Raw genomic sequence first — 24,136 nt, 5'->3', positions numbered from 1 at the left:
ATACATACAAAAACTTTTTATGGGACCGTACTCACTTTTGTGGAGGCCATTGGCATTAAACATTATGAGAAGAGTGAGTAATATGGAAATGGACTTGTTAAAAGTGTGGGGTCTTTTTAAACATTTGTGGATGGAACCAGCTACATCTCTTAATTTGGTTGTTAGAAGAATCAGGGGTTTGGGCTTTTTTTGGAGCTCGGTTTGATGTTTCTGGGAAAGACATGTAATAAAAAGATTTTTAAGTTAAAAAACATAACAGAATCAGGATATGATCTTCAGAGTTACTACTTTTTTGGGATTCAATCAATACGGTTTCCCAAAAAGTTTCTTGATAAATTGACTATGTTTTTAACTGATGATGAGAATGAACTTTTTGAAGAGTTTGGTGTAGGAATGTTAATTTCCCCTGTTATAGATGAGTTTTGTGTTACTAGGCCCCAGTTAAAATCAGGAATTAATAAACATATAGTAGAAGGAAAAGGGCTGTATAAATGCATTGTGAAAGTTATTCATCAGTATTAAAACAGATAACAGTATTGCATTTGTTTTTTAAACTAAATCAGTTTGAAGAGCAATTAACCAACCATCATTAATAATTTAAAAAAAAAAAGATTCACAATTGTGAATTTTACATGGAGCTATTGCTGTAAGTTCTTTTGTATTTATTTTAAATCCCACTGGGATTTTATGGAAACGAGAGACCATATTTAATTGTTTTAACCCTCTTTTTGATTTGTTAAACATTGCATTTTAATTTTTTATATTTGTTTTACAAAACAATATTTTAATCTTGTTTTTATAGTCAAGCAAAATATGCTGTTTATATTACGAGGAGAAATAAAATAGAAGAGAAGTCAGGACAAGATGTTGTTTTGGTTTTTCAAAACTATGGCAAAATCAAGAATACTTACTGATTTTCATTTTCATAAATTAATGGGTAAGATAAATGCTTTTGAAATTCAGAGATGTTGTAATGTTCTTTGTTCAGTTGTCAATGCAGAAAGTTGATGTAATTTCTTTTAATTATTATTATTATTATTATTATTGTGTGTGTAGTTATTTAAATAATTGCAGAATGAGTCATTGTAAAAATCAAATGTCTCTCAATTATTTAACACAATGATGTACATGATAGTTTTAAATGATGTTATTGTAGGTAGGTTCAAATGCAAGTCATCTTAAAGTTTACAGTAAGAAACTGTAAAGGGACTTTTCCATAACTCCATGTATGACTCTTTACATTTGTTCAAGTGAATAGCAATGTTACTTTCTGTAAGTTTTGACCAGTTCTTTACACTAAAGTGCTTTGTTACATTGTTCTCTTCATGTTCATAGTCATGTGTGGGCCGTAATGTTGATTTGTCCAGTTTTGCTGTCCATTTTACCACCTGTGGTTAACTCATTATAAGGTACAAAGTAGATTTATGCTAATGGTTATATGCCAAATTCTCTGACAGTTTTTACTGAAAAACAACAAATTTCCTTGTTTTCAGGGTAAGTGTAGTTAAAGACTACAATACAATCTATTTCTTTACATCATTGTTGTGCCCGACTCTTCCTTACTTTCGATTTGAATTCCAGAAGAGCTGGCGAGAGAGGGATAATAAGTTATGCAAAGTAGCGTTGAGGTACTTTGAGATGCAAACAAGCTCGATGAAAAACTTTGAATGAAATCAATCAAATCTGTCTCGTGATGCAGCCTGGAATCGTAAACCACACCATGTTTATTCATTTGGTCAGAGTCTGGTTTCTTCCATAGTTTTTTCTTCATTTCTGTCACCTAATGGAGTTTTATGTTCCTACACTGAAAAGTATTGAATTTGCTTAGTTGGAGTTTATTAACTAAACTCTATAGAAACTAAATTAGGTGTGCCCAAACTTTTCCCACCAAGGGCCAAAAATCAGACTTGACTGAGGTCCGTGGGCCAAAAGTAAATGTTCATGTGTTATATTAAAATTGAAGTTGTCCTGATTCTTCTTTTTTATAATTTTCCAATGTTTTAAAAATAAATATGCAAGCATTACTCTGTTTACACATAACTAATGCAGTTTTATTTTCAAAGGTAAATGTAGAATATTACTTAAGACCAATACAAAGAAAGAGTTTTTAGAAATCTTGGCCAACTGAAAAGTATGAACATGAAAGGTATGAACATGTACAGCACTCAATACTTAGTTGGGGCTCCTTTTGCATCAATGCGATACAGCATGAGGTCGATCAGCACTGCTCAGGTGTTTTGAGAGTCCAGGATGCTCTGATAGTGGCCTTCAGCTCTTCTGCGTTGGGTCTGGCATGTCACATCTTCCTCTTCACAATACCCCATAGATATGGGTTAAGGTCAAGTGAGTTTGCTGGCCAATTAAGAACAGTCCATGGTCCTTAAACCAGGTACTGGTAGCTTTATCACTGTGTGCAGGTGCCAAGTCCTGTTGGAAAATAAAATCTTTAAAATCTAAAAAAATTGTTCATAGTTTGCGGCGTGCACACCATTGCGGGTCGCACTTCACCATCGTGGTGGTGCTGTGGTTATTAACACACTCACAGCCCTAACATCAATGACGTTTATCCTTTTTCCTTATCTCATGTGGCATATGGGCCAAATTAAGGTCAAATTTTGCCCGGGGGCCCTAGTTTGGGTACCTCTGACCTAAATAGAGCTGAATGATGATTCCCTGCAGAGATGCTTGATAGTTGACTAGACTTAAAAAAGGTCCAAATGAACTAATTTATAGTGGAGGATTTTCTCAAATTTTAGAAAAGATCCGCTTTCTCCACTTTTTGAAAAAATGCAATTGGGAAACACTCCTTATTGACAACTAGGAGGACCAATAGTCTTGATGATCCACCCGGAAAAAGAAAATCCTCCGCAATACCTTTAATTATTAAACAGAATTTCATCAATATTTTAAGTTATTTGAGCTGAATTATAAATATCTGTTTAAAAAGGTGGGACCATTAACTCTTTCCCCTGCTATTGACAAGTTATCTCCTCAATTAAGAGAAAACATTTTATTAAAATAAATGTGTTCCTGAATTTTTACGTTAATCTGCAATACCGCAGTTATCTACTAGATAGCTTACCCAATTTATAAAAAAACTGAATCCAAAACGTTATTTACTCATTTTAAACTCTGTGTATGTTTTGATAATTGTTCTGAATCTGAACAAAATTCCTTCATAAAAATGCAATTATTTCAGCTTTTTGGTAAAAAACTTTTTTTCCCCGTTTTGTTTGTTTGTTTATTGTTTGTTTTAAAAGCAGAGGGTCTGTTCTTTTATTTTATATATTTGTGTTTATATATTTTTAGAAGAAAATTTTCCGAAAAGGCATTTTGTGAAACTTTTGTGAAAATAACAAAAATGCTTTAAAACCACTCTTGTAACTTAAAAAAAAAGGCTGGCGGTGAATGAGTTAAATCAATCATTTGGTTATTCAAATTCATCAATGAAAAATATCAACATTCACATCAAAAATAACATTAACTGAAAAGATACAAAGTCTAATCATACCTGGCAATTAAAGACACACAGCGATGTGGGATTTTCTGAATAGAGATGCTTCCTTGAATTCTTTGCCAATCTACCCTAAATACTCACCAGAACAAGGACATCATAAAGGTCAACAAAGAAATTTAGTTTGACCCACTCCAGGTGACCTTAAAGGACACCTGGTCAAATTGCCAGAAGTCTTTTGGTGAAGCCACACCTCTATGAGAAAAACATCTCATGTCCTAAGTCAGCAGTTCCCAAACTTTTTCCCTGCGCACCCCCTTCTATGCCCCAACCAGGTTGGCGCACCCCCAATCCCCACTTCAAACAAAAAAAGAAAAACACAAAAAAGCTTTGTTTTCTCACCATAAAGATTCATGTTAATCGTGCATGTACCACACTTTGGGAATCCCTGTCCTACTTTATCTTAATACATCTCATATCCTAAGTTATAAAACTTTGGTCCACCTTATCTTAGACTTATAGAAATGAGACATTTTTTACTCATCGCACTATGACCTTTAAAATGATACACACATACATATAAAATTGCAATCTTAAAATATACATTAGATCATATATCTTCAGCAGATGCCCAGTGATGTGAGCCTAAAGGCTAAGAAGAATGTAAAAACCTTTGTGAAGATTTATATCGTATAAAGCTCTATACTTGTATACATAAAAGTGACTTGAGTTCTCTCAGAGCAAAATCTGCTATTTGGGTATACAAAACATATAAAGAAATACTCACTGAATAGCAAAGCAGCCTATTCAACTGAAATAAGCAATGAACAAATTTAAAGAGCGAAAATGAGAGTAGTTTAAAAGATTCACAGTTTAACAAAAGGCAGAAATGCTAAAAAAAAGATTCATTTAGCACTATTTAATGATATTTTACACAACAACTGCAACATAATACTAGGCTTACATTGAATTTAAATAAGGATGGACTCTCCGACTCTAATGTAAATGAATCAAGATTCAAATAAAAAACGTCACGAACAATTACACAACATTAACAATGTTGATTAAAGAAGACGCGCATTTTAATAAATTATTCTATAAATTAGATTTTTCAGGTGTGTTTAATTTTTGGTAGGAACTAAACTCTGCAGGACATTTACTCAGACAGCAGACGACTCTGGGCCGGATCAGCACCGGAGCTGTTGACTTCGGCACAGATCCGGAGCGGATCCGGCCCAGAGTCGTCTGCTGTCTGGGTATTTAATAACAATTTATTGTCAAAGTGACAAAAGCATATTTTCAATGAAAATAATCCAAAATTTAGTTTGATGACCTGTAGGAAATGTAAAAAAAGATGTTCAGAAATACATTTCTATATACCAAGATTTAAATTTAAATGAAACCCTTCCAATTAAAATTTTAATTGATGAAGAATCAATGATAATTTAGTAAGATATTTATAGCTACCTACCTACCCATCTATTTATTTTACCATTAAATGCTTTGTAGTAAAATGCTACCACAACAATCTCAAATTCTTCAAAATGAATAACATGTTTGCTTTTTGTTTTTTGTAAGGTTTGCTTGTAAAAACTACTTAAATTTCCTAATATAACTAAGGCCTAGTCCTGGATTAATCTAAACCCTGTCCTGGAAACCCTCATAATGCATACCATTTTTAAGCCAAAACCTTTTTCTTAATTCTGTCAAAGTCTATATTTTCTTTCTGACCATAAAGTAGAGGAGATACAGGTGAGAGCGATGGAGATGTAGAGGAGGAGACACCAGCACGGAGACAGAGGATGGGTCGTCATCTATCAAACTGATTTACGTCTCAGTCTTCATTGTAAAAGACAGATAGATGCAAACATGAAGTTTTGCAGCTGCCTGCTGATCTTACTGGGTAAAGTACAAACTTTGCATGTTATTTCTCAACATTGCATTGAATATTTCTAGCAGTAAATGTTTCGCAACCGTTTATTTCATGCTTTACATCATGTGCTGTATTTTAAGTATATTGGCCAAAGTAACGTTTGCGCCATTTGCTTGACATTGAATCTATTCAATCCAATTTACTGTTTTTTTTTATGATGTGCTCATATTTACTGGGGGATTTTGTTTACATTTAAGGTTTCAGACTGTTCTCTTAAGTATTTCTGATCAGACTTGCTTGATAAGCTAAATCCTATCCAAAATCAATGTTTAAACGTTTTTGGTTGTGTTAATAAATCTTTGTGAACCTGAAGAGAACTGGCTTACATTAAAAATCAAATTGACAGCTGGAATGAGAAAAGTGAAAGAACTGAAGAAGTGAAAGCTTTTATATATTTTTTTAATATGTATCTAAATTTTTCAAAAGTATTCAAATATTTTTTATAGGGGCCACTACAGGTAAATAGTTTCATACATTTTGTTTTTGAAAGGATTCAACAGGAATGGTTTCGGCTTGTTGCAAGTCTGGACATATTGATTACATTGACTCTTCTGACCTCATTGCATATGAATTGGTCAATTTGCATCAGTATTAAACGGATGTGTTTAATTTATTAGTAAATATATTAATTTATAATCACTGCTTAAATTGTGAACTAAATAAAAAAAGTGTTTCAAAGTAGCTTGCATGGTAACAAAACCCGAGCGTCAGAATCCTAGTTTAGCATGGCAGGGTTCTGACAGTACATATGTTCTATGTGGGAAATGTGTGGTTGTAGTATTGGGTTATTCTGACCACGCATTTCCCGGGTCATGTCACTTTTTCCCCGATCCCTTACTCGTGATTATTTTCCAGGTGTATGTAATTTACTTTGTCCCTATTTATTGTCCTTGTGTTTGCTGTTCTGTGCACGTTCGTCTTGTCTCATGCCCTGTCGGTTCCTGTGAGTTTTTTGATGTTTATAGTCCTGATCTGTGTAATCTGTTGAAGAGTTTATTGTTAGTTTTTGTCAAGTTTAGTATTAGTTTAGTTTCGTGTTTCCCTAGTCTTGTTTTGCCCCCTCGTGGGTTTTGTTTTCCCGTTTTTCCCCTGTTTTTATAATAAATTCCTTTGTTGTTATCGTCCGCATCTGGGTTCGTGTTTTGTGTTCGTTCTGTCAGGACTGTAACAGATCAGGACTATAAACATCAAAAAACTCACAGGAACCGACAGGGCATGAGACAAGACGAACGTGCACAGAACAGCAAACACAAGGACAATAAATAGGGACAAAGTAAATTACATACACCTGGAAAATAATCACGAGTAAGGGATCGGGGAAAAAGTGACAAGACCTTGGAAATGCGTGGTCAGAATAAACCAATACTAAAACCACACATTTCCCACATAGAACATATGTACTGTCAGAACCCTGCCATGCTAAACTAGATCTAAATACCAACAGGATCCGGCAGGATTCTGACACCGAGATGATGTAAAAAGTAATGAAATGTCAGTTTGGATTGAGTGTCACTCAATGTACTGAAAGGTTAAGTATTTGTAATTCAAATAAATTACAAATATAAACTTGCTTGTAACTCATTTGAATTTTGTGTTCACCTGTTCTTTGCAGTGTTAATATCATCAATCCTAGACATGGCAAATGGATATGCAGGTGAAACTCTTTTATTTTATTAACTACTGTACAATTAAACATTTTTACTTTCTGGGACCTTTTAGCCACTTATAGCCACCGATCAGGCCAGAATGCAGATTACATATATATATATATACACATTTTAATTATATTCCAGCAATATTATGCATGGATATGTAAGCAGTGGCGAAGCCAGAAATGTTCAAGTGTGTGGGCCTTTATAAAACAGGGTGGGCAAAGCATAGAATGTACATAAACTGGGGGCGTACACAACAAAGTGTTTACGACCGTGGCAGGCGTATGTTTTTTTTCCAATGGAAGTGCATCTTTTTTCAAAACAGCAAGCAGCTGTCCGATTTTTCTGCGCTGTGGTCAAAAAATATTCAACTTTGGGTGAAACGCTCAGCTCGTCAATGTAAGTTCTCACACGGCCATACAATCACAGTGGACGAAGGGCGGGACAAATATTACAACAACCAACCGGCTCACAGCTCAAGTATCACAGCAACCAAACTGCTTGGCTGAAAAACAGCTGGCATCCGGCGTCCTCCGGGCGTTTTCAGACGCGTTTAAAAGCTTTGGTGTGCACGCTACCTTACCATGATGCCATACAGGCAGTACAATGTTTCAAGGGGAAAATTATAAAACAATTATAAATAACCGACAGTAGCTTATCTACAGTATATGGGCAGTGCCCCACCAAATTATTAATCCACTTGAAAACACAGAACTCTAATATAAACTGAATTAGTAACGCAATTAGTTTTTACGTTAATTACGTTGCATGGATGTAGATCCGAACAATGATATGTCATTCCTCGTCAGCAAAATGGCTACGACAGATTTCGACAGGTATGGATTTTACTAAAGAACTCATTTGAGAGATTGTTATTTAATGAGAAAATGGCCGTCAAACAACATGGCACAATACAAAATTGCATGTGTTGTCATTTAGGTGTACATTTTATTCCAACAACAGTAAATCTTACAGCCTATGACACGACACAAAGTCTGCCCCCTTAAATAGTTGACTGGAGTAATACTTCTGACTATAAATTGTAAATAATAAAATGACACCACTAAAAACATTAAGAAAATGTTTAAACTCACAGTTGCATACTGTATTAGTCTGAGACGGGGCTTCTGGTTAAAGATGGAGAAAGTCTCGATCATAATAACAAAGTCCAATATCTTTGATCATAATATGTCCCTTCGCGCAAAGAAAAGCAGAAATACATTTCTCAGACGAGCATTTATCATCGATGTACATTAACGTTATATGTTTTTTATACAATATGTGGTGAAGAACAGTCTTTCAGTAGCTAGGGAACGGATTGCGACACAGGGTTTGTCACCGGAAGTGCGTACATTATGTAATTATGCAGCACTTTTCACGTCCGAATCACACTTAAAGGTGACATAGAATGATTGAACGGGCTATTTATTCTTGTTCTGTGACGTGTAGACAAACATTTTTTTGTTTTATGTCTGTAATGCCTTAGAAGCTTCCTAAAAACATCTCTCAGATAGCTCTATTAGGGTGGGGGATTTTAAACAAGTGGTTTTGCACCTCTATTTGGCTCCCCCTACTGGCTTAACTTGCAATCTCATTACTGATTGGCAGACTTTGCTGCCACTGAGCATCAGTTGTCCAGATTGGGTCGTTTTCTGGCTGACATTTCTAAAAGAGGAATTTCTACGACTGCAACGGACCAGGATTGGCTTATTTTTAATATGTATAGTATATTGTGTTTTCGTTGTTTTTATACCACGTGATGTGGCGGATCAGCGCACATAAGTACTGAAACATAAACATTCAAAACCAGAGGTCCCGGATCCTGTTTCGGCAGGCTTTGGAATTGCTCTTGTGGTTGGTGCAACAAAAACTGATTCAAAACATTATTTACCAATTTTAAACTCTGTGAATGTTTTGATAATCATTCAGAATCTGATCTCTAACAAAATTCCTTTACACATATGCAATTATTTCAGCTTTTTGCTTATTTTTATTATTTTTTTTTAAGAAAAATATCCATATTTAACAGTTTAAAAGCAGAGACAAATTTTTGAGTAAGATGAAACATTTTACCCCATTTTATTTGTTTGTTTGTTTATTGTTTGTTATTACTTTTTATTACATTTTACAGAAGTTTATTATAGCGAATGCTTAGAACCCAATACTGGGAGTGACCCATGGTGGAGACTGTATATGACTTATACATATCGTGTGAACAGAGTTGTCTTCAATAACAGACTAAACTGTGGATCAGAACAAATAACTGGAGCAGAGCTTCGCATTGGCAGTTCGGATGTCAACAACGGCAACAGCAATCCACTGTGAGTTATCCACTGATTCGGCTGCTATTGTTTTAAGAAGCACAGCTGTGCTAATGAAGATATGCAACCCTTACAACATGAAATCTGCATGTTTATGCTCATAAAACAAAAACATTTTAGGTTATTTCTGTTCAAATTATTAAAATAAACTTTAAAACTAAAGGACTGTGACTCAATTAATCTGACCATATAAATTTAAAGACAAGTGCTGCCACAAAAAGTGGGTATATATATATATATATATATAGTTATTGCATTATTAGCATTAAGGGCTCTATCTTACACCCGGCGCAATGCAGCGCAATGGGCAACGCAAGTGTCTTTTGCTAGTTTCCACCCTGCGCAATTTTAATTTTTATGTTTAGCACCACATTGTTTAAATAGCAAATGCATTTGCACACCCTTTTGCACCCATGGGCGTTCTGGTCTGAAAACAAGGTGTGTTCAGGCGTATTGTTGGTGCATTGCTATTTTGAGCCAACTAAAATAGACTATGCCATTGACCAACAAAAACCTGCTCTAAAGTCAATGACACAATATGTTTTTTTTTTGTTATTTAAAGAGCGTATTAGTAATATGCGCCTAAATGGGACGACAACACCGGTTTGCTGTTTGCTTAACACATACATGAATGTGCAGCAGCACAAAAACGGTTATGTGAAAGATTATATGATTGAATGTAAAAGATTATTATTGAGTCTCTTGGACATAAATGAGGACTAATTATGAGACGTTAGAAGGCACAATGAGCTGCTTCACCTGTAGCCTGGTAAGTAAGTAAATTCTTTGCTTTAAACAAATGCATCTGTTTTTTTTAAATGCTACCTCACGGATTTATGGATGACTCTGTACCTACGGATATGATGAGATGAGAAACATTTTTAAGTAATCCTTAAAAAACTGATGCTGTCCAAGTGCTGAACCTTGCGGTGGGCCGTCTTATAAATTTGTTTGTTACAAATAAAGTATTTTTACAGTAAACCTTTTCTTACATACTTGTAAATTATTTTTTTGATGATATTACATCAAATACATGCATATATTTATAGCAATTAAAAGCCTGCGTTTTTACTTCCATGACTAAAAGAAAACGGGTTTTAAAGGTTTTAATGAAAAAATAACAATTTCAATACAAGTGAAAAACAACACAATTATTTAACATTAATCTTAAACTAGGGATCTTCTTCCTCCGCTTAGTTTTTCAGTTTACAAAGTCCGTCATCTAAATAGGGATTAGACATAGAGCCAGCGCAATTGGCTTTTAAAGGGGATGAGAGCTGAGACTCTCATTGGTTTATTGCACATTACGCCCAACATACTCCCATTAAAGGCAGAGTCCACGATATTTGAAAAACGCTTTGGAAAATGAGACGGGCCGACTACCAAAACACACGTATACAGTAGCCAATCAAATCAAATGCCGGGTTGCGTATGTGTGGGGCAGGTCTATCAACAGAAGGTCCAGATTCTATTGGGGTAGGGGCGTGTTTGTTTAGGTGATTTCAAATATCAACATTGGCTTTCAAAAACATCATGGACTCCGCCTTTAATCATTAAAAAATAGGACCTACCCTTTTTGACCATGCGCTCGGCGCACAAACCATTTTTCCCGTCGTTAAATTAACAAAAGTGCATTTGTACATGCCCATTTAGACGTTGCGCTAAATCTTTTTTCACATCTGTAATTCGGTTCATTTGGTCCGGACCAAAAGCAAAAAATAATACATTGTAACTTTTTTAGCAGATTTGGTTCCATTTCACACCACACTGATTGCTCTGATCCGCACCAATTGAAACGAACCAAAACTCTGTCATGCGATAAGATCAGCATCACTCATTGGCCACATGTATTTGAACGTATTTCCTAAACGGCTTCACGATTGGTCAGAATCAACGTGCGGCAAATTCCAACGGAACCCCCGGAAGTAAACAAAAGAAGGATAATACAGCAGACACCATGGACAGACGGCTGCACGCTGTAATGTCTCCGTGGTTGTTATACATAGTTTGTATACAGCACTCTAGACAAACTGTTCATTTTCAGAATGAATCACGGATGCGGCTTGAAAACAACGGTTTAATGCACTACAAACGGCGAAGACAAAAAAATTTCGAGGCTCCGCCCGCACCTCCTCGCAACTCCAGCTAGGTACGATTTGTCATTGTGCTAATATTGCTAATAGAAACGGTCAACAAACACTTCCTCATCCAATAATGCACTGCGCAGTTGACTACGGCAGCTGGTTTAGTCCAAAATGCGCAGTACTTTTGCAGTAAGGTCAGTTCAATCTCGGATCGTGTTCTCACCACAAACGAACCGCTCAGAGTTCGTTTGAAAGCGTACCGAGACCACCTCTGCAAGCTGGTCTCTGTCTGGTTGTTTGGTCCGCTTTTGGTGCGCACCAGAGTTCGATTGCTGCATTCTCACCTGCCCAAACGAACTGCACCAACTGAGCAATCGAACTCTGGTACGATTCAATCAAACTAAACAACGCAGGTGTGAAAACCCCCTTAGACACCTTAATGCAGTCCCTCCTAAACTATGTTCATAATATAGTTTGGAATGGAGTACTATTTATTACATTTAACCCCATGTAACTTCATGTACTCTGTTCTAAACTATGTTTAAAAACGTCTATGCTTTTTCTTTGTTTCTATTTCATGTAAAGCTGCTTTGGAACAATGAACAAGAAAAGAGCTATATAAATAAAATTGAATTGAAGATAATACAGGCTTATCAACAGCGGGTTAGTATTATTTTGCATATCCAGTATTTGTAATATACGTCACAATTCAGGGCCGTCCACAGACATTTTGAGGGGCAGTGGCCCAAACCAAAAAGGGGGCACGGGGGGCACAATTTATATGGTTTTAACAATATGATGTGTTATAGATTAGTATCAAATAATATAAGTGATTATAATGGAAAATAGACTTTATAACAAGATTTAGAGTGTGACAAAACTTCTTAATATTCTGATTTACATGCTGAAGCTTTGAATCCATGTTTGCAATTTTGAACAGCTTTTGCAGCCTCCCTTCCAACTCTGACTTTTTTTAAAAACATTGTTTTTTATTTTTTGTCGACAAAGTGTGCCAACAACAGCAAATTTGGTGTTATATTAGATCTCATCGGGTACTCATTAGACAATCACTGTAATTCTAAAAATGTTTGCTAAGTTGTTAGCACTTTAAGAAGACAGAGAGCATCCATATTTTTATTTTTGCTGCTTGTTTTCTCATGATCTCGAGATAACAAAAGTTGTTTTCTCGCTATCCAGACATAATAATGCAAATGCCATAATGTAATTTCCTGTCCATAATATTTCATTTATTTTCAAGTGGACTGCTGATGCATATGGACTCTTCGCTGTTACCACGCATAGCTAATTGTCGATAGACTTAATAAATAAATAAAGTTTGATGTTCGTGAATTTAGGGACCATCTCTAAAGTGCACTGTACACGTTTCTATCTTCAATAGTATTTAACAGTTTATTTGAATAAACATAAAACATCTAAAAAAGTGTGCATTATAGTTGACAACCACGAACACTTTACAGTTGGTTTTGTTACTGTTTGTTGACTTTAAGTTATTCAATTTTAATGCTGTTTAAAGTAGAAACGTATATGGAGTACTTTAAAGACGGCCCCTAAATTCACCGCGCTATCAAATGGTCAATTATTGGCAAATCTGTTTCATCTTGAGCGAATCCCTGAAGTAAAATCTCATTTGTTCATCCATGCTAATTTGCTAAATATGCTTTTGCTGTCTAAAAATTATGTTCTATTGAGTACACACGTATAAGCTTAATCACATCACAAGAATACAACTTTTGTTATGTCGAGATCACGAGAAAACAGCAGCTTGTTTTCTCGTGATCTCGAGATAACAAAAGTTGTATTCTTGTGATGTGATTAAAGCTAAAAGATAACGAGAAAATTAAGTAGTGATCACAAGAACACAAGCAAGCAAAAATAAATATAGAACACGACCTCTCTCAGCTTCAAACTACCAAATTACTAATTGAGCAGCTCAACAACTGAGGTAATGTAATGAATGTACCTCTTAATACAACAAACTGTCGTCTTCGCCCTTCAAAGAGTGGACACAGAATGTGAGAGATGCTGCGGAGCGGGCGGGAAATCACAAAGGGGATTACCAGAACCAGTGGATCTTTAGACGAGCGGTAACAGAACACTTTGACTGGGGTTGGTGAGAGGGGCACCTCAGCCGATTAGGGCAGAAGGGCAGTTGCTCTAGCCACCGGGCCACCCCCCTGTGCACGGCCCTGTCTCAATTTATTCCACTCAGATCTGCTTGTTTTTATTTTAATTTTGCTCAATAAGCTCAAACACTAGCCTGCCTAACACCAGACCAGTCTCATAGAGAATGAGACGTGGTCTGGGAACCATATGCTCATTTTCTCGTATTTGAGGCGTGGTTTACGAATGCCAAGAGCTGTTTATTGGGCACTACAAATGTTTATCAAATGCGTCTGTACGTAGCTCATAGCCAATCGTTTCAATTATACCAGATGACGTATTCACAGCGACATCAATTCAAACATAAACAACTTTTATCGGGTACGTGTAGACACAGCTAAACCAGTAGCTGTATATTGATATTGAAAAGCAACACAACTTAGTGGAACTGTGCCAAGCACAGTATATAGGCTACAGGCATAATGACAATATGATATTTATAAATACCACTTTCCATTTATAACTTAAATGTACTTCGTCTACGGCGATGCCTAGCAGGTTGGTCCTATAAAACTCTGTGTCTATCATGTCTTGCCATATCCAAACATCCTTCTTGGATATGAAATTGTTTAACGCAAAAAGTTGCTCTTTTTTAAATACACTTGCGTTCAAAACTACTTTAACACTGTCTAAAAGGCTGCATTGAAAAGTAACTTCATGTCTGCTGCTGTGTTGGATAAACAAAACTGCTTCGGTGTGTCGCATAGACATAGTCATCGTCTTGCTGCCCCCTCCCCGTTCTGTGATTGGTTCCCTATTTCAGGGGCAAAATCGGTCCATAGTTTCCATGCTAGACTTGCAGTGTGAATAAATTTGGGAAACCCAAGCTCCTCAAACACAGTAAGGTTTATAATATAACAATAAAGGCGTTTTATTTATTAAATGCATTCCTTCGCTTTATTTATAAGTTAAAAACTTTGTCTTTCAAACCTCTCTCTCTCTCTCTCTCTCTCTCTCTCTCTCTCTCTCTCTCTCTAGATGTGCTATTATTGATGGTATTCCAGCCAACGAGTCCCACACCTACTATTGTAATGGATTGATGGGATATTATATCAATGTGTTCCTTCCTGGAGATAATAAGAACCTTAGTCTGTGTGAGTTGTGGGTCTATAGAGAAGGTAAGTCTGTTTATATTATCATCAGCTCATCTCTTTACACCATTACAGTATATATTACTGTATATTACTTACGTGTCAGGTTCTTACAAACATTTCTTGATGCATTTCCAGAAAATTTGGCGACTGGAGCAGCTGTTATTCAGTCATCAACATGGGATGATTTCTATGCTGAAAGAGCTATCGATGGCAGACTAGATTCACCGTGCACAGAAACTGTTGATGGGAGTGACCCATGGTGGAGACTGGATCTGCAGGCCATATATCGTATAAACAGTGTTGTCATTACAAACGTTTTGTACTGCTGTGCAGATCGAATTAACGGAGCCGAGATTCGCATTGGAAACTCTTTGGAGAACAACGGCAACAACAATCCATTGTGAGAAGCTCTTTCAGTTAAACCGATGGGTTTTTTACTAGAGATGCACCGATAGATCATCTCTCTCTCTCTCTCTCTTTCTCTAGATGTGCTGTTATAACTAGTATCGCATTAGGTCAGCCCCACACCTACAATTGTTCTGGAATGGAGGGACGTTATCTGAATGTGTTTATTCCTGGGAATGACAAGATTCTGTCTATGTGTGAGGTGGAGGTCTTTGGGGGTAAATCTGTAGTGTTGCTTCAAAATGTTAATTTATAATAAATCTCCTTATATTATCATTTATTTCATCATGCAGATGTGGTTCATTTATTAGTGAATAAATTAGGATTTTTTTAAACGTGAATGAAAGGAAAACAAAGGTGTTTGAAGGTAACTCACATGATAACAACATTCAACATGGAGTTCCAAGAAGTGTGATGTCATTTTGGATGTGTTTTGTATTTGTAATTCAAATGAATCTTTTTTTGCAGAGTTATCACCATCAAATCATGAAATGGAAAATGGATATCCAAGTAAGACTCTTTAATAAACTGCAGTTCATTTTTGGGGCAATAGTAGTCTGTGGTTAGAGAGTCGTAGTTCCAATCTCATGGCTGGCGGGTTGCTGCCCTTGAGCAAGGCACCTTACCCTAATTGCTCCCCGGGCACTGGGATAGCTGCCCACTGTGTTCACTTCTCAGTGGGATGGATTAAATGCAGAGGTCACGTTTCGAGAATGCGTTGCAAACTTGACAAGCTTGTCACTTTCATTTTTACTTTTCATCTGTTGTGTTTGATGGAACTGGCAACTAACCAGGGGCGTAGCCTCATTTACATGTCCGGCCCCCTCAGATTTCCAATTGCTTAAAATAAAATAAAAAAATGTTTATTTCTTAGTCTGATTGATAGATTGACCAATCAAAATGCTGCGCGGTAAAATGCGGCTATTTTCAAACTTGGTTGGATTAGCTCATGTCACGCGTTGTTGTGCGTAACTTACGCTGTCATCTTCGCATGAGAGTTCATTAATATTTGGTGACAATGTGCCATCTACATCATATATAAAGTTAAGTTGCCCCCTCATTTTAGGATAGGACCCCCCCCAAAAAAATAAAATTCTGGCTACGCCCCTGCAACTAACTACAGTAAATTGCAACAATGCTTAGGGATCATTGCACTCCAAAATCTGCTGGGTTATTTTCAAGACAGTGTAAGGTTGTAATTTAACCTATGCTGGGTATAAAAATTTTCTGGCAGGCATAAAACTTTTGTGAAAAACATAAAAAATGGCAGCGCTAGCTGGCATCTTAAAAAAAACAAAGGAAACGGTTAAACTATTTGGGGAGGTTTTCCGGACAGGTTTTGGATTAATCCAGTGCTGAGACTAGTTATATTAGGACATTTAAGTAGTTTTTAACAAACATACCCTTAAAAAATAAAACAATACTGATGTGCATATGACCAGATATTTCAGTGCAAGTTATGCAAGCTCAAACATGCACTTTAGTCTGGGACAAGCATAAGACCTGTCCAGGAAACCACCCCTTAACATTTTAAACATTCACCATATTACACACCTTGATATTGAAATTTCCAGAAAATTTGGCATCAGGAGGAGGTGTTATACAGTCATCCACATCTTCCAGTGGATCTGCTGACAAGGCTATTGATGGCAAACTAGATACGTTCACAGAAAGCCTTTCTGAGAGTGACCCATGGTGGAGAGTGGATCTGGGTTATACGTACCGCGTGGACAGTGTTGTCATTAGTAACAGACTAGACTGCTGCTCAGACCAAATCAATGGAGCAGAGATTCACATCGGAAACTCTTTGGACAACAATGGCAACAACAATCCACTGTGAGTATACAGTGGCAAGTAGACCCACAAAAACCAGTAAGATTCAAAGTTATCACCTTTGTGCCATAACACTTAGATCTGCTAATTTTCATTTTAAATCATAAACTATAAAAAAAAATAATGATGACGTCACCGATTTGTGAAGATCTTTTTAGAAGGCAATAGTTGGCGGAGCCTGCCGTCTTGACATCGTGTCACTGCGCATCATTCACGAATAACCAAAAATGGGTAAAAAGGCAGAATGTGGGTGAAGCTGAAGTGGTTGGTTGCTGAAACCACGCCTGCCTAGTTCAACAGTAAAGTAACAGCAATGACACCCGTCACTCAAGTGGCCCTGCCCCTAATTATTCAAAACTTTAATGTTTAACAGATGAGTTTAATATATATATTATACAAAAAAGCTTCACTCCTCCTCAAAGTTGTCATGAAGGGCAAAATTAGCTATAAAGACAAAAATAGCTTTTTGCACCTGGCTGTAAACAAATACTTTTCTGCTGTAAAGTTGGGCATATATGAAGAACTTGGTTCCAAAACGAAATAAATCCATTGTGACAAATTTCTGTAAAAACTAGTTTTCTATACCAAGAAAGTGACAAGATGAAAACCATATCACACTTTTACATTACATATCATACTTTCCCATAGCATCTTTAGGTTATAAAAACATAAAATATTCAAATCCATAATTTGATTTTCAAAGATTTATTATAAAACATTTTTTTTTCCAAATGCTATAAATCTATTGAATCAAAATATAAATGTGCATTAATCTTTACAATGTTATATTCATTTAGTTGACTAGTGGTATACAAATATTAATGGATAAAAAACAAATATTAATGGAATTTATCAAAACACTTTGTCGTATTAAAAACACTGTCATTACTGCGGTTATACTTGGGTCGCTGAACTTTTTTGACCGCGATCAGCTCTAAAATGTTTTGGTCCTGCTCGGTTTACGTTGGCTTCGCGTAAAATAAAAGTTTGTATAAGATCCCCTGGGGTCAATGTGTTAGCACGAGAGAGCTTGATACTGTCGGGGGAACAAGCAAGCGGCTTTTTCCGTCTCCCGAGTGCTTCTCACGTAAATTATTAGATGTTGATGGCTTATGTTTCTCGTCACAGAAAACCACACCACAGGTTTATCAATGCCATTAAAGTATTATTTTGTTTTTGTTTGTTTGTTTGTTAATCATGAAGTACAAGATGAGGAAAACTAGGATTCCGTGTTCTCAACGCACCGCCATTGTTTCTTTACATTGCGTGGAATGGTGCGCTGCAATTTGTGGAGCAGATTTATTGCATTCTGTAGAAAAGGAGGAGTGGCGTTTGTCACGTTTTGGGAAAAAATGGAGAAAAGATGACAGAATAACACGGCGCATATTGTATTTTGCGTAACAGTAAGAATTTACATTTAAATATATATATATATGGCAGCTGGAATTGGATCTGTTGGAAAACAAAATTCTATTAGCGTAGGGGTCGCTCGCACGTATTGCAAGTGTCACCTAATGTTGTGAATATCTGCTCAGCTCTGGACAGGCTAACTATTGCGGCATAAGTATATTACCCAGACGAGTTGTGTCAATGCTTTGTTAAAGAGAAATATTTTTAGTTTACAATTAAAGTCATCGACTTTGTCTGATTCTCGAACATTGTTTGGTAAATCATTTCAGAGCTTAGGGGCTAAGTAGGAAAATGATCCACCACCTTTAGACACTTTTGATACTCTAGGGATAGTTAAGAGACCAGAAGTTTGCGACAGCAGTGGATGGATTGTATTCTGATAGTAATGTATTATATTACATTAATGTCAAGAGATCCTTCTAAAAGTTAAACAAAGCACTTTTAAATATTATTTGTTTGTACTTGTTTTATTTTCATATTTAAAATAAAACTCTAATAATTTGACAAGCAATGTTTGCATTTTTATTGACTATTATTTGTGCATATTTTATATTCTCTCTCTCTTTAGATGTGCTGTTATTTCTGGTATTCCTGCAGGTCAGTCCTACATCTACTCATGTGGTGGGATGGTGGGACGATACGTCAATGTGTTTCTTCCTGGGGCTGGGAAGATTCTTAATCTATGTGAGGTGGAGGTTTATAAGGAAGGTAGGTTAAAGTCTGTTTATAATATCAGAGCAATAGTACAAATCATTCGTTTCAGGGCAAATAAAAGTAGTTTTCCCAACTAACGGACATCAGCCAATTGTTTAAAAACAGCCAGTGATGAGGCGATTATATCCAGGAAATCTAAATGGGTCAGAACTTGTGCCATGTGTGTGAAGAAAGTATATTTTGTGTGGACTTGGTTTGCATCAGCTAACATTGACAAGAGAACTGCAGTTTATAGGATTTCTTTACATAATTCAAAGCATCTGATGTCATTCTAATAAATGAATATTGGTATCACAACAGAATCTTTGTTTTAGTGCAATCCTGCATTTGACTTCCAGATTCAGGTTCTTACAAACTTTTCCTAATGCGTTTCCAGAAAATTTGGCACAAGGAGCAGCTGTACTACAGTCATCAACATGGTTTGTTAACTATGCTGAAAAAGCTATTGATGGCAAACTAGATTCAACATGTACACAAACTATATACGGGAGTAACCCATGGTGGAGGTTGGATCTGGGTGCTGTGCACTGTATAGACCGGGTTGTCATTACGAACAACGTTGATTGCTGTCCACAACAGATAGTGGGAGCAGAGATTCGCATTGGAAAATCTTTGGAAAACAACGGAAATAACAATCCACTGTGAGAAGCTCTTTCAGTTATTACTGATGAGTTTTTAAATGTTGTTGTCAACAGTCCATGTGGATTGTTTTAAGTAGATGCAGGCACAACAGTCTCTGATTAATATTTATTAAAATTTTTTTATACTAGGGTAAAAAGATTAAAAGTCAAAAGATTAATTGCATACATAATAAAACGTTGTGTTTGCCTAATATATTTGTGTGTGTAATTATTATATTATATATATATATATATATATATATATATATATATATATATATATATATATATAATCTCTTTCTCTCTAGATGTGCTGTTATTTCTGGTATTCCAGCAGGTGAGTCCTACACCTACAGTTGTTCTCTAATGGAGGGACGTTATGTGAATGTGTTTCTTCCTGGAGATGAGAAGATCATTGCTATGTGTGAGGTTGCGGTCTTTGCAGGTAAGTCTGTAGTATTGCTTTATAGCATTAACCAATAATAATTATGTCCTTACATTATCACATATTTTTGTCAGAACTCTAAGAAACATGTATTTTTGCAAACGTGTTTCTGAATTTTGTGCATTAGTGTTTTTTATGTTTTAGAAATTGTGTGTTTTTGTATCTGCATGGATGTTAGGTGTCTGTGTTAAAAGGTCTATGGTACAGATGAAGTTTAGCTCAAGTGCTGATTTGACTGACACTACAGTGAAAAACAATCTACTGAAAGAGGTGAGAGAAAGAAATCAACAGTGATTATTTCTCATTAAAGTTCATTTTTATAAGATTCACAACTACACAAATTTATACAAAATCGCTGCTTTATAAAATAGCATTACAGATATTTCTGTATGTCTGATATCTGATTATCAGTGTTTCTGTAGCTCAAAAAGTACATTGCATTAGTAAGGTCTGTAATTGATTATGCAAATATACCAGTCAACATTTGAAGTGGATCAAAACCTTTCATAAAAGTTGTCTGTAGTTTTGAACAATACCCGTTCTTGTTGTAGGACAACTTTGATGAACATTTTTGATCTACTTCAAATGCTGCCACATGCAGCGCCAGCTGTGCAGGCATAAAGTCAGGCGTCTCTGCTCCACGCAGCGTTAGCTAGGCAATCATAAAGTCAGGTGCCTCTGCTCCATGCAGTGTCATTTGTCAACTTTGCTGACTTAACTTAACTTTAACATTGATTTCAAACAGATTCCAACAAATCATACATTATTTTGAAGGTTTTTTTTTACCAGAGAATGTAAAAATAACTCATTTTTAAAAAGTATAATTATTTGTTTTAGTTGGAAACTGCTCTGGATAACAGCGGATTAAAAAATGTGACGGTGCAGTGGTCTCAAGACCCTGTGAAGGAAATTATCATGGTGAAAGATGAAATACGTGAGTATGTTCTCACAAACGCATTCAATAACATCATTTCTGTTTGTGTATGCATATTTACTTTGAGAAACAGTGTGATATCATTACCAAAAATTATTCTTTTACAGCTTGCAGAGACGAAAATTAATCTGGGGAATTTATGCTGATCTTGAAAAGTTAAATGCTAATTTAATTGACATTACATAAGATTTCTTTTGTCTCTTTAAATAAAAATCATAATGTACTGTAGATTTTAAAGACTTTTAAAGATCTCTGCTTACTTTATTCTGTAATATCTAGATAAAACTTTCAGCTATTTATAATGTCAACATATCATTAGTTGGTTAAATTAGGTATTAAAAATGGTTTAATAGTAATAATTAATCAATGTATTTATTTATTATAAAATCATTTCACTCTTTATTTACTGTGGCAGCTTCTCTTCATTGTGTCTAAAAGTTTTTTTTGAAGATAATTTCAAGAGAAAAGTTTAATTCAGTAGTCAATAGGGCTTTTCACACCTGAAATTGTTAACCCTGGGTTATTCTAAAACCAGGGTTAACGGAATCCTGGGTTATTTTTTTCATGTTTCACACTGTTCACACTTAACCAGGGGTTAAGAGATAACCCTGGGTAGTCATAATTTGACGTTTCACACTGTGCATTCCTAAACCCTGGGTCAGAAGTCTCCAACCCAGTTTCAACACACCTGTCTGTAATTATCAAGCCTTGATTAGCTACTTCAGCTGTGTTTAATTAGGGTCATAACATTCTAACCCTGCTTCGTTTCACACTGCATGCTTTTGGCACCACAATGCGGGGTTAACACCACAAATGCGGTGCTAACCCTGCTCCAGAGCAGGGTTTCATAACCCTGGTAAAAAGCGGTGCTAACACCGCTTTCAAATTACAGGTGTGAAACGCTCCTTAACACTCTGGGGTCGGCTGCGGCGCGGGCGACGCAAACTATTTATTTTTCAATCACTCCGCAAAGAGACTTAGATAACTCTGCTGATTTTTGACATACAGATATGATTTATACATCATTTAAAACGTTAAAGTGTTAAAGTGTTTTTTTTCTGTCCACTCCCAATAAAAACAGAATGTTGTGCTTATCACAAAATTAAGAAAATAAACATGATGCGCGTTTTGTTCCCTCTCCCTCAGGGAAGTCCTTTCTCAAACGCGTCAGAAAAATAAACTGTAACTTAGCGAATACATGTCTCAGAAACAAAAGATAAATGTCTACAAAATGCTTGGAATGTCAGCTTTTAAATGATGTAAGTGAGATCGAAAACATATATTGTCATTCAGTGTAAACTGTATGAGAAGTAGGAGAGAGACCGTGTCTCTAATGTTACCTGATTATCTATAATGAGATGAGATCGCCACACCCCTGCGCCATTGAAGTGAATGAGCAGAGACATCCATATGCATAACTTGTGCCTCCTGCAGTCAATGGATACGCAATCCACAATCCAGTCTCTCCATTCCTTGGATCCGATTGCACCAAAATCCGATTGCACCAAAACATGACATCTAAATCCTTATTTACTTGCGTATGTGTGTCAATATCTCCAGACGCAAGTGTTTCTTTGTTCTTCCATCAAACATTTCACGTGTGGGGAAACGCACATACACAAACACACGAGTCAGGAAATCGACGCGGTTTTTGGTATTCGTATAAAATACGCGATTGCAAACAGTACAATCCTTATTTAGTTGCGTCTAAGGTTATATCTCCGCACAGCAAGTTTATTAAACACAGGATCACTCGCATTACTGCTTTCATGATCAACACGTGAGGGAGTAATGGCGGCGGCGGATGTAAACAAACAAGTTTGTCACACTTGTCCCTTGTTGTGTTTGTTTCTACTATAATGATTACCTAAACACAAATAAGAGTCCAGACAAGGATAGGCAGTTCTTCATTAGAGTTGTTTACTGCACAAAAGTAAACCTCTCGCTGGCCAACCAAATACTAACCCTGTGTTAATTTTTACGATGGCCAAACAGTACAGAACTAACATGAACAAACAATGAACAGATTTATTTCTATTAACTAACATTAACAAAGATGAATAAATAATGTAACAAATGTATTGCTCATGGTCTGTTCATGTTAGTTAATACATTAACTAATGTTAAATCATGAACATTATAATAAAGTGTTACCAGTAAACCTTATCATGGTAACAGTACCTTTACTATGATTACTATGGTTTTAGGTATACTTGTGAAATTAGAAAATATTTCTATATATACACACATTTTATATATATATATATATATATATATATATATATATATATATATATATATATATATATATATATATATATATATATATATATATATATAATAAAATCCCAAGTACACCTTATCATGGTTTTACTACAGGGAAAGTTACATTCCTGTTGAACATTCCTACAAGGCTCATTATGTGGCTCATTATGCGGCTCATTATGCGACTGTTTTGTTCCTGAGCTGTCAATCACTGATTATTCAGGAGCATTCCCAGCTAACAAATTTATGTTCCGAGAACGTTTTCCTAACGTTCTGTTTTGGTTGTGGGAACGTTATTTGGAATGTTCTAAAAACGTGAAAATGTCCAGTTTGCTTAACGTTGCTAGAACGTTATTTTATGGTTAGCATAACGTTCCTACAACGTTCTTGCCACCTAAATTTCACAAAAAATATAACGTTCTACAAACGTTTATTTGTAACGTTCTAAGAACGTTAAAATGTCCAGTTTGCTAAACGTTGCTAGAACGTTATTTTATGGTTAGCATAACGTTCCTACAACGTTCTTGCCACCTAAATTTCACAAAAAATATAACGTTCTACAAACGTTTATTTGTAACGTTCTAAGAATGTTAAAATGTCCAGTTTGCTTAACGTTGCTGGGACGTTACTTTATGTATAGTATAATGTTCCCGTAACGTTCTTGCCACCAACATTTTATAAAAACACATTCTGAGAACATACTTTTTTAGAACATTACAAAGTTTATTTTAGATTAATAAAATGTTATTTTGACCTTAGCAGTGATGCAACATTCTCTTTCAACATCATTT

The 24,136-nt window shown here is 35.8% G+C and overlaps 1 protein-coding gene across 1 annotated transcript; it reads left to right on the top strand.

The window, feature by feature from the left end:
• Positions 1-5,231: 5,231 nt before the first annotated feature.
• Positions 5,232-21,466, top strand: LOC129453633 (uncharacterized). Its single transcript, XM_073858758.1, has 13 exons — positions 5,232-5,357; positions 7,000-7,041; positions 9,171-9,360; positions 14,604-14,743; positions 14,855-15,119; positions 15,206-15,342; positions 15,593-15,634; positions 16,699-16,960; positions 18,936-19,075; positions 19,458-19,722; positions 20,010-20,416; positions 20,984-21,080; positions 21,188-21,466. The coding sequence occupies exons 1-11, from the start codon at positions 5,324-5,326 to the stop codon at positions 20,182-20,184; spliced, it is 1,692 nt and encodes a 563-aa protein (XP_073714859.1). The 5' UTR covers positions 5,232-5,323; the 3' UTR covers positions 20,185-20,416; positions 20,984-21,080; positions 21,188-21,466.
• The last annotated feature ends 2,670 nt before the right edge of the window (positions 21,467-24,136 follow it).

Source organism: Misgurnus anguillicaudatus, chromosome 21 (genome assembly GCF_027580225.2).
Source record: "Misgurnus anguillicaudatus chromosome 21, ASM2758022v2, whole genome shotgun sequence".
NCBI classification, from domain to species: domain Eukaryota; kingdom Metazoa; phylum Chordata; class Actinopteri; order Cypriniformes; family Cobitidae; genus Misgurnus; species Misgurnus anguillicaudatus.
The sequence above is the reverse complement of the archived record's forward strand: the minus strand, read 5'-3'. Positions and strand labels throughout refer to the sequence as shown.

Bases quoted from the DNA above. Each gene is read 5' to 3' on its own strand.
- LOC129453633 (XM_073858758.1), top strand. From the start codon at position 5,324: ATGAAGTTTTGCAGCTGCCTGCTGATCTTACTGG. The intron at 5,358-6,999 runs GTAAAGTACAAA...TGTTCTTTGCAG, and splicing joins CTGCCTGCTGATCTTACTGG to TGTTAATATCATCAATCCTA. The intron at 16,961-18,935 runs GTGAGTATACAG...CTCTCTCTTTAG, and splicing joins AATGGCAACAACAATCCACT to ATGTGCTGTTATTTCTGGTA.